The sequence below is a fragment of the Tursiops truncatus genome, chromosome 14, assembly GCF_011762595.2.
Source record: "Tursiops truncatus isolate mTurTru1 chromosome 14, mTurTru1.mat.Y, whole genome shotgun sequence".
NCBI lineage: Eukaryota > Metazoa > Chordata > Mammalia > Artiodactyla > Delphinidae > Tursiops > Tursiops truncatus.
The window spans coordinates 86,524,062-86,539,659 of NC_047047.1; the positions used below are offsets into that span (position 1 = coordinate 86,524,062).

General features: G+C 48.8%; 1 protein-coding gene across 5 annotated transcripts in view; it reads left to right on the forward strand.

Moving 5' to 3' along the window:
* The first annotated feature begins 2,692 nt into the window (after positions 1-2,692).
* The window catches only part of EIPR1 (EARP complex and GARP complex interacting protein 1), an 88,580-nt gene continuing 75,674 nt past the window's right edge, over positions 2,693-15,598 (forward strand). For 3 of the 5 annotated variants that reach the window (XM_033838059.2, XM_019943341.2, XM_033838061.2), the window contains exons 1-3: positions 2,694-2,850; positions 6,066-6,149; positions 15,002-15,134. In XM_033838059.2, the coding sequence (XP_033693950.1) occupies positions 2,809-2,850; positions 6,066-6,149; positions 15,002-15,134 (259 nt within the window). In that variant the 5' untranslated portion in view covers positions 2,694-2,808. Of the gene's footprint in view, positions 2,851-6,065; positions 6,150-15,001; positions 15,135-15,598 lie in introns of all 5 variants that reach the window. The other 2 variants (XM_073791627.1, XM_033838060.2) reach the window with 2 other exon arrangements.

Sequence of the window (15,598 nt, forward strand, 5' to 3'; positions counted from 1 at the left end):
TACACTACCAAACATAAAATAGCTAGCTAGTGGGAAGCAGCCGCATAGCACAGGGAGATCAGCTCAGTGCTTTGTGACCACCTAGAGGCGTGGGATAGGGAGAGTGGGAGGGAGGGAGATGCAAGAGGGAAGAGATATGGGAACATATGTATATGTATAACTGATTCACTTTGTTATAAAGCAGAAACTAACACACCATTGTAAAGCAATTATACTCCAATAAAGATGTAAAAAAAAATTTATTTTTGACAAATAAAAATCGTATATATTTAAGGTGTACAACGTGATGTTTTGATATATCTATACATTGTGAGATGATGACCACAATGGAACTAATGAGCTTATTCATCACCTCACTTATTTCCCATTTTCTGTGTTTGTGGTGAAAACACTTGAAATCTACTCTCCACAAATTTCAATTATAGTATATTTTTTTAAATTGGAGTATAATTGCTTTACAACGTTGTTAGTTTCTGCTGTACAACGAAGTGAGTCAGCTGTATGTATACATATATCCCCTCCCTCTTGGACCTCCCACCATCCCACCCATCTAGGTCATCACAGAGCACCAGGCTGAGCTTCCTGTGCCTTATAGCATGTTCCCACTAGCTATCAAGTATAGGATACATTATTATTAACTATCTCTCCAGAACTTATTCATCTTACAGTTGAAAGTTTGTACTTTTTGATCAATATCTCCCCTTTCTCCCACCCCTCAGCCTCTGGTAACCGCCATTCTGCTCTCTGTTACAATGATTTCAACTTTCTCTTTTAGATTCCATATGTATGTGGAATCATACTGTATTTGTCTTTCTGTATCTGGCTTATTTCATTTAGCACAATGTCCTCTAGGTTCATTCATGTTGTCACAAACGACAGGACCTCCTTCATTTTAAGGTTGAATAATATTTCATTATATATATAAAAAAACATTGACCAGCTTAAACTGCTTATTCTCCTTAAATTGATTAATCAAACCTTGAGTTATTTTACAGACAGCACTGCACGTGTCTCCAGGATGACCCCCAAAGAATCTTCAGTCTACAGAACTCAAAGAGAAATGTCACTGGAGCCCTTTATGAGGCAAGAAATCTTTCACTAAGGAAAATCTGGGTTCCAGCAGCACCGGTAGTTTATATGGACTGATTTGAGGCTAACCAATCAGCTTTCAAGTTTGAAATTTCCCTAACCCCTTAAATTTCACCCTGAACCTTGGACTGGGGAGACTGATTTGAGACCTGTCTCCCATTTCCTTACTGGTCAACCTCACAATAAAGATCATTCTTTTCTCAAAAGCTGGTACCATAGTATTGTCTTCTATGGGCATAAGGCAGTGAGCCCTTGCTGAGTGTGTGCATACACACACACACACACACACACACACTCACACATATTTAGGTTGTTTCCATGTCTCAGCTACTGCAAATAATCCTGCAGTGAACATGGAGTGCAGATATTTCTTCAAGATAGGGATTTCATTTTCTTCGGATCTCAAAAGTGGGATTGTGAGATCATATGGTAGCTCTATTTTTAATTTTTTGAGGAGTCTCCATAGTGTTTACCATAGTCGATGTATCCTTTTACATTCTCATCAGCAGTGTACAAAGGTTCCCTTTTCTCCAACCCTGCCAACACTTAACTTTTAACTTTTTGGTGACAACCATTATAACAGGTGTGAGGTGATAGCTCGTTGTGGTTCATTTGCATTTCCCTGACGATCAGCGATATCAAACATCTTTTCATATACCTATTCCAGACCTCGTTATTTGAAACAAAGATTAAGGGAAGAGGGAAAAGTTAAATGGTCACACAGATGGAGGAGAGGTGCATGGTCCTGGAAACCTATGGGACCCAGGTTAGTGAAGGAGGTTCAGCTATGGGGATTTTGGGGCTCCATGCAATGTCATTCCTGTCTGCCAAAGGCATTGCCTAATGTCAAGGCAGGCACTTTGGGAGTACTGCCTGAGCGGGGCAACCTCTCCAGCATGACAGTCCTTGGAGATCCAGTGACCCCAGGATCTTCCCACCAGGCTCCCTACAGAGGCAAATGCTGCCAAACAATGCCAGTGGTTCGATACCAGGCATCACCCCAGCCCTGGCAGTGCGATCCCTTGGCCACGCCACACACACCGCCTGGCACCTGCAGATATGAACTAGCCCGGTCCCTGACTTTAAGGATCCTGGGCCCGGCCTACCTAAGTCTGACAGGCCAGACACATACCCTAGCCCCCCAACTTAACCCCTCTGTGCCCTCAACTGTCACTGAAATTTGCAGCGGCCCATCTGTAAAATGTAAGAATGATGCCTTAGCCGTAAGGCTGGAGCGAAGAACTTAACGACAATGCCTACAAAGCATGCGTCCCGGCGCCCAGCCGTCCAACGACAGCGTCACAGCCTCAGGGAAGCCATTCCCTCTGGGGCGATGGAGCAGGGAGAGGCCCGAGCTGCAGACCGCCGGGCGGCCGTAACTGCGAGCCGGGCCGGGCCGGCTTCGCTCCGCCCCCGCCTCCCTGCCGGAGTCCCCAGGCCGGTTGTCCCCTCGCGGTCCCACTCTCCGGGGCCTGGGAGCTGAGAGCCCGGATGGGAGCCAAGTGGGCATGCGCACAAGCCCGGCGCTGCCGCCATTGGCCGCCGGCGAGGAGCGCATTGATGACTCATCAGGAAACACCGGAAGTGAGCCCTACGGGAGCCGGGGTGGGCCAGAAAGCGTTCCGGTTTGGCGCTGCCGGGGCTGGAGGGAATGAATGGGCGCTGAGGTGGGGCGCACCCGCTCCGGGGACCGGCCTTAGGCGAGTGCGCCGCCGCAGCATGGAGGACGACGCGCCGGTGATCTACGGCCTGGAGTTCCAGGTGGGTGACAGGAGGGCCCAGCGACGTCGGTGCAGCCGAGGTCACTGGGGATTCGGGGGGCCAGAGGCCCTGGTCATCCAGGACGGGCCGGGGGCTTGCGTGACACACGGGGGGCGCAGCGGTTCTGCCCGCGACCCCCCGGTTTGGGAGCCCCCGCCGCCTCCCCTCAGCCCCGGGCGTTCCTTGTGGCCTAAGTCTCACCACTCACTTCGGTGTATTTGCCTGTGTACCTTTCCTCCAGCATTGGCGTTCCTGGAAGCATGCACTCTATTTTTTTCTTTTTTATGTTAAAAGAAGTAGCTGATTTTTGCACTTGTTTACTTTACACAGCTCTGTGGGCCATGGCTTTCTTGAATTTGAAGAACCATTACTACAGTAAACATAAAAGAACCGAAAGTTATAGTGGAGGTTTGGTTGTCAGTGATGTTTAAATCACTGTGGAGAACAGTTTACATAGAAGATGGGAATCTGATTATTGACCATTGACTGAAGGTAATGAGGCTTGGAGGGTAAAATGAGGCACCACTGTGCAAATAAGAGGCAGAAGACCGGCACAGAGGGGCCGTTAAAATGAGAAAATGCCAAGCACATCCGTGTTTCTGCAACGTTTTGACTTGTGTTCATGATTTTAGCTCTTTTTCTTTTTGTGTATTTAAAATTTTTAAAACAAGTAATTCTTACGAGTTGTTTAAGCAGTCAGTGGCTGAAAATCTGATTAAAAATCAGCCAGCCCTAAGCACTCCCTTTCCATCTTATCTGAGTTCTTGAGAACAACCACTTTCAACATTTTAAAAAGCGTTTCTTCTAGTCTTTACCTTCTTGCTTTTATCTCTCGATATAACCTGGCGACTGGATGGCATGGCACGTGAGGATTTTTGGCTTTTTCTATGCTCTCCTGTCTTCCTTCAGACTCCCAATATAGTTAATTACAATCTTTTGCCAAATCTATACTCAGGTTTCTCGTTTTTCTAATTACATTGTTGACTGCTGGTTCAAGTAGGGTTCCATGACTTGTTTAGCCAGCTTTTCAGGATTTTTGCGCAGAAAAAATTTGAATTTTAAGTCGAGTACCTTACCTTATCTTTGTGTGCGTGTCCTGGATTGCCTGGTTAGTGCTGTCCTTACTAGCTGTGCACCCGGTGCCGGTTTCTCCTCCCAGAGTTTCCCCTTCCTTGTCCTGCATCCCTTTGAGCCAAGTGCCCAAGTTCTTGTGTTTCTATAACCATAACCTAGATGGTCTAGGGTGTGCTGTTCCTTTCACACTTGCTCTGCAAGATGATGACTGGAAATCTGTTTACACTATAAAGACAAGTAATATATCAAATCTTGGGTGAGTTTTAGGACCCTTTTTCTTAAAGGGTGGAAGATTATTTTAAGGGACGTACAGTAACTGTGATCAAATAGCCAGTGGATCTGCTGCTTCCAACCCAATGCACGAAGACACTGCATTTTAACAGTGCCAAATTGAAGCACAAAGCCGTCTTGTAGTTTCATTCTGTAGATTTGTTGTGTCTTCAGATATTGCATACATTATTCGTTGGGGTTTCTGTCTTTGCGTCCTTCCAGCATTGGGTCTGGTTTTCAGTTCTTCCAGCTGTGTCGACTCAGGTTCAGTTGTCTGGGGTTGTCTTGCCTTCCCTCTCTAGTCTTTTCTCGCTTGTGAAGAGGTGATTGCTCCATTGAGTTCTGTAGGTGAGTGTCCGTGTGTATAATCACGGGCTCTGGCTCTTCTGTGGCAGCATCCGCCTAATGCTTGCATCTTCTGACGCCTTTTCCCGTTGTCTCCTCCCCTCCCCCTCCCCCTCCCCCTCCCCATGCCTCCTCGTGGTGCCCTTGCAGGGCTCCCTTGCTGGCCCCTAGATCATGTCCAGGGCTGAGCCCTTGCATGCAGCAGCTCGCTGTAGGCTCTGTAGGTGGAGGTGGGCCAGGCCCGGGCCGACAGGAGTTCTTGCAGCTCAGGGCTTTGTTGAGTAAACCCTTTAGCTGGCATTTACCCCGAGGCCAAGGCGTCTGGCAGAGTCCGGCTTCCCACTCCGTCCCACGGAGCCCCAGGCTGCTCCCGAGGAGATGCCAGTCCGTCCCCAGCCCTGCTCTTGTTCTTGCCCCGGCGTGTGCAGGGCACCTGTTTCTGCCACCCCCTCTGGGCGGTTCCTGGTGTTGTCCCCGCCTGTGTCTGGGTGTCGCGGCCAGCGTCCTCTGCGGCGTCTTCTCTCAGCTGGGGCCTTGGCCGCCTCGGAGGCTTTGTTCTCAGGCGCGTTTGGATTACAGATGTTTCCACATTTCACTGAAGACAGAGTTTGTGTTTGTGCTCTTCATTTTCCTTCCTGCTTTTGTATGATTTCCCAGAGTCTGAGAAGAGAGGAGAGAAGCCTTCGCCACTGTTTGAAAAGTGAGCTCCAGACTTGGCTGGGCGAGGTGTCTGGGGCAGGCGGCGGACGGGCACAGGAGCGCCAGCGGGCTCAGGTCACCTGAGATCCACTCAAGGGCTGAGGTGACTTGGAGCTCCAGGCTGAGCAGGTTCCTCTCACTCTAGTTCGCCCTCGCGCCTGGCCTGTGACCCGGGCTGGGGAGGATCCCACCCCAAACCTTGCGCTCTGCTGGCCCCTCCTCCCCGGAGGATCCTGCACTCCGCTCACCCAGCTCTGGGAGCCTGTAAGACGCTCTCCTCAGCATCACTGCTTAGCTGCCTGTTCCAAATTGATGAGGGCCTCCAGGCGAAAGTGGGTAGGAGGTCAGCCCTCCTCTAACTTCTCTCCTTTCCTGGAGCTTGCATTTCATGACTGGCAGCTTTCTGAAGCCTTGAAACAAACTCAAGCTTTTTGGTTTAGTTTCTCCAGCTGGCTCTGCAGGAGACTTGGCCTAAACCACCTGTTCTGCCGTCACTGGGAGCCATTTTCTGCTCTGTTATTGAAGAATAATTTGTTCAACCGATCAATTACTGTTGAAAATAAATAATGGTTTTGTTAAAGAACACAACTTATATCTTTATTGCTTAATTTTTGTGCCCACTTACAGTTGTTTCCAGATATACTTTGGAAGTGGAATTGTGTCACAAAGTGTACAAGAGTTGAGGGCTCTTCGTGCATGGTTCTAAATTGCCTTGCAGGTGCTCTGTACCAGTTGCTACTCCATCAGCAGTAGAAGAGGCAACTGCCTTTCTAATCTGTTAGATCCCACCTTCATACATGTGTGTGCATTTTCCTTCCCTCCTGCAGGCACGTGCTCTCACACCTCAAACGGCAGAAACAGATGCCATTCGGTTTCTGGTTGGGACGCAGTCTCTAAAATATGATAATCAGGTAACTATTTTTGACAAATGTATACATGTTAATTACTAAGCCTGTTCTTGGTTTTATAACCATTTCATTCTTGATTTTTCAAGCAACATTTGAGAAAATTAATGCCACACAAACAAAATAAAACTTTCATTGGGATTTACATAGCCAACTGTATGTGATGATTGAATTAAATAATTTAAACTTATTCTGTGTAGCATTATTGCCGTAGTTTCGTGTTTTGGTTTTGTGCGTATATAGGTTTCACCGTGTAAGTGGTTGAGAAGCAACCCAGGGTACGAGGTCAGCATCACCCCTTTGACCCCAGCCAGTGGTCGACTGCTCTGATGGCTCACAGCACTCTCTCTAGCTGAGCCTGGACGAGGCCGTAATCCCACTGCAACATAGAGTTCCAGGCTGTCGCTGCCAGTTGGTCCAGGGAGATATACAGGGTGTGACCTATGTGCTGTCCTGGCCACTATAGTGGATAGGCTGTTGGATACAAGATTGAGGTTCAGTCCACGGCTTGACACAAAAGTATGACCTTGAGCGAACGGATTAACCTTGCTGGACTTCGTCTTCCTCATCCTCAAATAGAGGTAGGGTTGTCTGCAGGTGCCGTGGATGTTGCGGAGTTGTGCACTGCCGTTGATCTTGGGGAAACGCACATCAGGCGGTGTCACGTGGTGCAGCCCGCATCCAGTTACTGTTGTCACTGGGGGGTAATGGTGTTAAAATCGCTGTCCAAGAGTATTCAGTGCCACATGGGGTGTGGTGAAATCCTCACTCTCCCATGTTGATGAGGGACTTTATGTTGGCATAGTCATTATGGCAGCTAATTTGATGGTATACATCTAGAGCTTCATAAATAAATGTTCATATTATTTAACACGTAATTCTTATACTCAAAACATCGAAAAAGCTTTATATACAAGAGATAATATTGTATTGGTGCATAGAATGGTGAAAGCACGAGAAGCGATCACATCCTGCAGGTAGTAGGTGGGATCCTATGGCATTCCCGTACTCGAGGGCAGAGTCACATGACTAGCCTGGCTGAGCCTGGCCGCTGTCGGCTGTGTGCTCCCTCACTGCACGCCTGAAAAGCTGAGTCTCCTCAGAAGCGTTACAACCTAAAAATTCTTAGGTGATTCTGTGAAATGTTCAGATTGTATATACTGTGCGATCACTATTGTGTAAAAAAAAAAAAAAGTAGATTGTTTTGCAATATATACAAATATCGAATCATTCCATTGTACACCTGAAACTGATATAATGTTATATCAATTATACCTCTATAAAAAAAGTAGATAAAGTACAAAATTGAATCTCAGCATAGAATAAAGACTAGAAATAGGTCAAAAGGGCTCGAAATTTGAGCCATAGTTATCTTCAGGGAATGTGATGTAAGTTGTTTCTTTATAATTTCCAGTTTTCTGAATATGTGTGTGTGTTACTTTCCTCCTGGAAAATGTCAGATGGGAATGATTTATTTATAAAGATAGTTAGCAGTGGCTGTCTCACAGGGCAAGAGGAAACCCGGTGACGGCACCGTGCAGCCTGGGGGTGCTGGTTGGCGGAGAGAGGGGAAGGCTAACCAGGTGACAGCACAGGGAGCTGGTGACAGGAGGCACAGCTGTTTCCTCTGGGGATGGATGGGTGGAGTTTGTGATGGGGGAGGTGTTAGAGGCCTGGGGACAGAGCCAGGTGGACGACTAACTGCCTTTTTCTCATCTACTTGTGTTTCAATTCCACCCAGCTCCGGGCCTGTACCATTGACCTTCTTGGTAGAACATCAGTTTTTATTTTTATTTTTTTTGGCTGCGCTGCACGGCTTTCAGGATGTTAGTTCCCCAACCAAGGATTGAACCCACGTCCTCAGTGGTGAACACTCAGAGTCCTAACCACTGGATCACCAGGGGATTCCTGAACATCAGCTTTTAAACTTCTTAAGAAAAGAAAGAAATTGTTATTATTATTTAATGAGGGATGCTTATAAATTTTTTCTAGAAAATATTAAAAGCTGACAGAAACAAATGAATTAAGAACAAAATGAGGTAGTGTAAGGCATTAATAAGTTACATTGTACCTGGTTTTATCAGGCAAAATTGTATACTATTTGGTTATGATACTAAGAAAGGATCAGCCCCAAATGACGTAAAGTGCTTTAATCTTCCTGAAATCTTTTTTGAAGCAAGATAATCTCGGGGGTGGGCCCAAGCATCTGCATTGCTAACCAGTGTCAGGGAGCACCTCTTATGTGGCCCTGTCATAATGGATCGTAATTATCTAAGCCAGGGGGGACATCAGCCTCCTGACAAACGTAGTTTACAGCTCCATATGCCTGTTTATCAAATGTACTCTCTGCGGGAACACTCCTGGCTTTTAGAATATGGGCTGTCGGTCCGTGGGCCTAGTGAAAGAAACATTATCATCTTAGGTGAGAGACTTTGATTCTTCTTAAAAATCAGTCTTAGAAATCCAACTTTCCAATGGTAAGGTCCAGAAAAGTTCGGTAGTTAATGGTAGTTAATGGTAACAAGTGCGTAACTCTTGGTAACCTCAGCCTTACTCCAGTGTGTAAGGCTCCTTGAGTGCTAGATGCAGAACCACTGTGTGCTCTGCCGGCTCTTTCCTTTCAAAGTCCTCATTAAGGGCTTCCCTGGTGGCGCAGTGGTTGAGAGTCCGCCTGCCGATGCAGGGGACACGGGTTCGTGACCCGGTCCGGGAAGATCCCACATGCCGCAGAGCGGCTGGGCCCGTGAGCCATGGCCGCTGAGCCTGCGCGTCCGGAGCCTGTGCTCCGCAATGGGAGAGGCTGCAACAGTGAGAGGCCGGCGTACCGGAAAAAAAAAAAAAAAAGTCCTCATTAAGCTGCTGATTCAGGATTGTAGCCTCTGGCTTCAGTTATTTTTTTCTGGCCACAGTTGAATTAAAGGGTGGAGGCTGAGGTTTATAACTTTCTCTTTACACTCTTCACCTGTGGTGGTCTTTTGGCTGTGAATCCAGACGATAGGAATGAAAGAGTGTTTCTGACCTGCTGGTGTTTCTTTTCTGTTTCCGGGAAAGGTACGTGGCCTTGTTGGGACAGTCATTCATTCACTCACTCACTCATTCATTCATTTGCTCAGCAATGCTTACTTAGTGTGGTGACAGGACTCTGATTCCTCTCACTGTGTTAAGTGTGAGACTCACAGAAGGAACAGATACATTTGTGCCCTGAGTTCAGCTTCCAGTGATGCAGTGACATAGATGTGCAGATAACTGCAGTGACACTGAGGAGAGAGGTCCAGGCGGAGTGGCACGTGGCCGGAAGGACACCAGTTTCTTCCTGGTGGCATCAGAGCCAGCATCACAGAGAAGGGGGTGTCTGAGCTGAGGCCTTCAGGCTGTGATGAGTTGTGTCACTTGCTGGTGGGCCTGTGTTTTCATAGTACTTTGGCTCATCCCCGGGGAGGGAGCCCAGGGGGAAGGGAGAGGCGAGAGGGAGCAGGGGGGCCCGGCCGCGTGCATGGACACCTGTGCCGCCGGAAACAGTCCTCACGCCCGGCGTGCATGTTTCATCTCAGACATGCATGCCTGTTCTGCTCACGTCACACGTGTGTTCCTCTCACACTTGACAGTGCTTCCCCTCACATATAGTATGTTTCCTCCCACATGTGAGACACAGGTCTTCTCGCATGTGATGTGCATGGTTCCCTACATGTGTGCCACATGCTTCCTCCCTCGTGTGACACGTGTTTCCAGAGGCACCTGCCCCCGGGAGAGGATGCCCTGCGGTGGGGGGAGCATAGCATCCCTATTTCCTTCTGTCTCCAGAGGAAGTCCGGTTGTCCCTCTGGTTTCTGACAGTGTTACTGTTATCACACGATTACCACCTGCGTTTTAAAATGCTGAGGGCCTTCTGGCTGACTGCCCCTGTCTCCTTTCCCCTGTCTCCGGCTTGCTTCCCTGCAGTGAGGGTGGACAGGGGCTTCCCCTCTGTGTCCTCTCCCGTCAGCGGTGTCGTGTGGGTCCCTGTCTGGCAGTGCTGTGTGCTGTGTGTCTGTCATTCCCCTCCTTGGACGTACTCCCAGCCGCCTCCAGCCATGAGCTGGTGAGAGAGAAAGATAATGATGGGGGTCCTGGCCTGTGAGCCATGGGGGACTGAGGGCCAGACAGGGAGTGCAGGCAGGTGGTGTCCACTGCGCCCTCAGTGGACAGGGTGGGTGCTATTGGCCCCATTTCCAAACGGAGGGGTCGGCTCTAGCAGCCACGCGGTTTCTCCCTGGGGCCCTGCTGAAACGCGGCAGGATGACCACCAAGCCACCGGCTCCCTCTCCCCGCGTCCTCCTCGCTTGCACGCGCCGTGAACTGTGAAGCTCGGCTGGGCGGGGGCGCGTCCTGGACACTTGCTGTGGCGCCCCCACGGCTGATGCCACTGTGGGAGGAGGTGCCGCCCCTGCCCCGAAGCACCTGCGGTGCCAGCTGTGACAGTGACAGGGGCATCACGTGACCTCAGCCCAGCTCTGAAACCCCGCCCTCCGGAGCTCCGCCCTGCCTGGGGAAGGAGGGGTGGCTGGTAGGGTTTCTGTCCCCCTCCCCAGCTTTGCCTCGGGCCATCAGCTCCTCCCTGGCAACTGTTAATCCCTAGAAAGCGCCCCTCACCTGAATCAGTGCTACTGAATTCAGCCCGGCTGTTCTCGTGAAAATTTGAGGAGCTGTCACAGTTGCTGGCCTTTCTTTGTCTGATGAGCTGCTTTATTTTCTGTGCCTTTAATTTTGCGCTGCCTGTGTTTGCAGCAGGACGGGCACTTCTGGAGTCTTGGTCTCCCCTGAGCTCTCCTTTGTGAGAAGGTGGGCCCTCCTGGGAGGCTGTACTCCTCTGGTCCAGCGGGAAGCTCTGGCAGAGCCCAGGGGCAGGGCTTTCGCATTGCAGGGGTTGGGTTGCTTCTGCACCATGCTTTCCCTGCAGAATCTCTCTGCATGTTGCTTCTCCCCTATTTGTCGCGTAGATGGGTGAGCGCCAGGGTGACAGAGAGGACCACTGTGGCCGGCCCTCTCTCAGCAGTCACTGAGAAGGCCGACATCCCCAAGGGGCTGGCAACGCAGCGGCCTTCTTTCCCCATGGCTCTTTTCCTTTGTAATCTTTTTTTTCTTTTTTAACGTGTCAGCTCGATTGTTCTGTATTTGTATTTTGACCGAGGACAGCTTTGCTCATGTGCCCTCTCTGCCTGCAGGTCCTGTATTTGGCCACCCTCAGAATCACTGGAGGCGTTTGTTAGAAATTCAGGTTCCCAGCCCCACTCCAGACTGAGCCTCCATTTCTCCCCCGTCCCCCTCCCGTCCCCCTCCTCCTGCCCTGCCTCCCCCCCACCCCGTCTCCCTCCCTCCCCCCCATCTCCCCCCCTCCCCCTGACCCCCGCCCCAGCCTTCCCCCTCCTTTAATGACTACAGGAATTTATGCTCCTGTTAAGGAAGCATCAGGAAGAGCTGGGTTTCTGGTGAGGCTGGATCCAGGGCAATTTCTGGAAGCGAGAAGGGAGGATCCTTAACTTTCCCCTGGAGGCGAGCTTTCGCTTTTTCCTTTCCAATTTTACAACACTTTTTTTTTTGTTTTTGAATTTTTAGGAGTTTACCTTAAGTTCAATAAGAAAAGAAGCACACAGAGGGCAGCGGCCTGGAGTCACGTGCTCCAGTGATGGGTACTGTGGACAGGGACAGCTTTCTCTGAACCCTGATTCTGCGGGAAGATGAGGGGGCTTGATTAAGATCATCTTTACAGGCTTCCTAATAAGTTTTATAACTCTGGCTTCTAAATTTTTATAGTGTCATCTGTGCCCTTAGCCCTGCACTGGTAAGTCCAACTTTAAAATTTTAATAATGGTAATTCAAAAGATATCACCTTGAGCTTCATTACAAGCTGTTGGAAGCATTTTCCAAGCTCAGCAATTGCGTAAAGAATTTAAAGTAACACTTACACACTACCCAGACAACCACACATCTTCCCCACCCTCTGAGCCAACACTAAATGTTCTGTCTTTTGTGCCCCCATAATCTTTTGCACTCACCTTAATCATAGTGTTTTCTCCACTGTAGTACTTGTTTTTGTAATTGGCCTGTAACTGCATATGTTTATGCAACAGAACATTGCTGTGTACGTTGTGTGAGCTGGGCAGAGGGTGGTGCCCTGAGGACAGGCAGTTAAGTTACCATCTCTTTCTTCCGAATCAGGAGCTGCCTGCTACTCTTGCTGCCCTGCTGCAGTGCAAAGCCCAGTGTCGGGGAGGGTGGGGTATCCCGTGCCCCGACGGTGTGGAGGCTCTTAGCACAGGCTCTGGAATCCCATTTCTAACCGAATGAACCGTGATACTCCAGCTCTGTAAACCTTGGTTTCTTCCCCTGTAGTCGTGGCTAATAATGATAGGTTATCATATTATCACAGGGTTCTTTTTAGGATTAAAGGAACCAGTGTGTGTAAAATAGCTCGATGCCTGTCGCATTTTGCATATTAGTCATTATTCTTTTGATCCCTACTTGTTTGTGGTGATGATGTCCTACCGTTCTCTCTGAGCGTACCTGGATTACAACATCTCATGAAGATGTAGCCTTTGGACCCGTCCGTGAGCCTGCTGTAGGTGAGGACATGGAAGAATGCTAGGACTCCCAAGCTTAATGATGAAGGTTAAGGGCCATAGTATCAGACTATCAGGTTAGGAGAGGTGGACCTGTTGGGGGGCGTCTTGGACTCCTTCCAACGCCCAGCCGTCTAGGGCAGAGGCTGACTTGTGTGTGCCTGAGCGGGTAAGAAACGAGCCCAGAGGAAGACCAGCTGGGATCACATACTAGAGCCTGTTTGGACCCCGCGTGCTTCTGGTCTTCACAAGAAGGAATAGCCTTCCCCAGACGGAGCAGGTCCTCCAGAGGAGCGCAAAGTGTGGGCACAGAGGTCAGAGGTCCGGTGGAAGGACGGCTCCCAGCCAGGAGCTGCAGGTGTGCAGGGGGGCTGTGCGCTCACCTGGCACCTGGGTCCACAGAGCCAGCAGAGGAGGAGCCAGAGCTCTTGTGCTCCCCCGGGTGTTGGTCCCGATGTTTCAGGGTACTGCAGAGGGAGAGCTCTGGGGAGAGGAAGAACTGTACATTTAAGTGCCTCATTTTTAAGTGTTCATGGATTTTCTGATAAGGAGGAAACGTCAAATACTTAAGAAAAAAATTTCCTGTTCACCCTAACAACACAAAAATTCTGCCTGATTTTGTGTATTGCCTTTTAGTCTGTGTTCACATATAACTTTTAGAATGTAGAAGCTGTCCACCAGGAGTATTTCCAAACCCACTGTGAAAACTACATTGGGCTATGAGTCCTGGGAGAAACTGACTGAAAGTAGTTTTAAAGATAAAAACAACAGTCATGGTTTTTAATCTCCCTCTCCCAGAGAAGGGCGGGAGCCAGTGTGTGTGCCCCCCCACTCCGAGATCAGCCCTGCACGACCCCTTGGTCCCAGCAATCCCAGGAGCTTTGTCCCTTCACCTGCATTGTATTCTCCGGGACACTGAGGCTTGGGGTCACACAGACTGTAAGTGGGAACGGCGGGATTTGAATTCTACTCTGAGTCCAGAGCGACCCCTTAAGGTACCGGGGGTTGTTTTCACATGAGGACACTGTACAAAGGAAGCAGCCGAGAAGAGAGAGGCCCTGAGCAAGTGCAGAGTGGAGATGCTTCGGGTGTCATGGAAACAGTTTTTAAAATATCATTTAATGTTTGACTGCAAAGTAGTGCATATTAATCATGAGAAATGTTAAAAATGAAAACAAACCACAAAGAAGTAAAGGAAAAGCCGCTATAATCCCACCACCCAAAGGTAACCAGTTGCTTTCTGGTTCTCTCATTCAGATGTGCTTGCTTTTTAACAGAAAGCGTGTGGTGCGTGTGTGCGGTTCTCTTACTGGTTCTTTTCCCCTTGGATATATGTTACGGACCCTCTTCCCTGAGACTAAATAGTTTTTATAGTAGAATGGATGGCTTCATAGTATTATATTACAGTCAAGTACTACAGTTTATTTGAACAATTCCCTGTTGCCAGACATTTAGGTGGCTTCTAATTTTTCATTATGACAATCAGTGCCACAGTGAACATTCTTGGATATAAATCTTTGTGCAGATTCATGATTGCAAGTATAAATTTATTTTTAAAATGTTTAATTTTATTTTTTCCAGTGACTTGACTGTTGATAAGAGAGTGAACGTGGACATCATTTCCATTCCTCTAAAAATTATCCAGAAAAGCATGGTGATAGCACATGTAACTTTTCGTTTAGTGGCTAAAATGTCATGTCGTTATAATCAATGTTATATGATCAGAAGCATTGACAGCTGTTGGCTTTGTTTTTAAAAAGAGGTTTAAGATGTGCTAACACGCAGTGCTTTCTCACCCCTTCCTGCCTCATTTCTTTCCGATGTGAGTTAAGTTGTGCCCACTACAGAGTGGGCAGAGCAGGGCTAAGACTGGGCCTCATCAGGCAGCAGTGCCCTGCCCCGTTCTCCTCCCACAGCTGTGCAGCAGGTCTGGGACAGTCTTGGCTTGGTGGCACCATCCTGGAAGACTCTGGCCCTGGCACCAGCCATGGCCTAACCAAGCGAGGCGGGGACGCAGCTTTTGGTGTCTTGTCTCTTTAGGAGTTGATGTGGCAGGGGGCAGGGTTCTGTAGCTGCAAATCGTAACAATACTTTGTGGGGATTTCACACTTGTCTTAAGTGTATACTGTTAGTGTAGTAAGAATAACTGTTAAGTAAAGATGTGAAAGCTGCATTTGATTATTATTCCTGTAGTCACTGTGTCCCATGAAGTCATGTGGAGACTGTGTGAGGTTCTGACGTTCTCTTTCCTTGTGTTTATAGATCCACATCATAGACTTTGATGATGAGAATAACATTATAAATAAAAATGTGCTCCTCCATCAAGCGGGTGAGATCTGGCACATTAGCGCCAGCCCTGCAGACAAGGGAGTGCTGGCCACCTGCTACAACAAGAGTGAGTATCCCTCGGGGTCTGTGTGTGCCCACTGTTGGGTTGGCCCGTGATGCATAAGCTGTTCCAGTCAGGGAAGTGCTGCGTTCACAGAGAAGTTGTGATACTCTGGGTAAATGTAGATTATACTAAGCGGTTATTGTAATCCAAAGCCTAAGAACTGAAGCTGGAATCATGGCTGTTCCAGGAGCGTTGACCCGGGGGAGTGGGAGTGATGTGCCCGAGGGTCTCCACGGGTGGATGTAGCTGCCCTCGTCCTTAATTAACTGCACCCTCAGGAGGGCAGCTGGACTTGCATCTTTCTCATCACCTGTCAGTACGTGCGATAGCAGGACCAGTGAATCACAGCTTCTCAGTGCACACGCGTGCTGCATGGTCACGATCCTTCATAGGCTTCTGCCCGGCCTACCGTCTGCCTTCCCGTCTCTGGGACGTTTTAGCGTTTGTGTCAGTCCAAAGCCTATGGT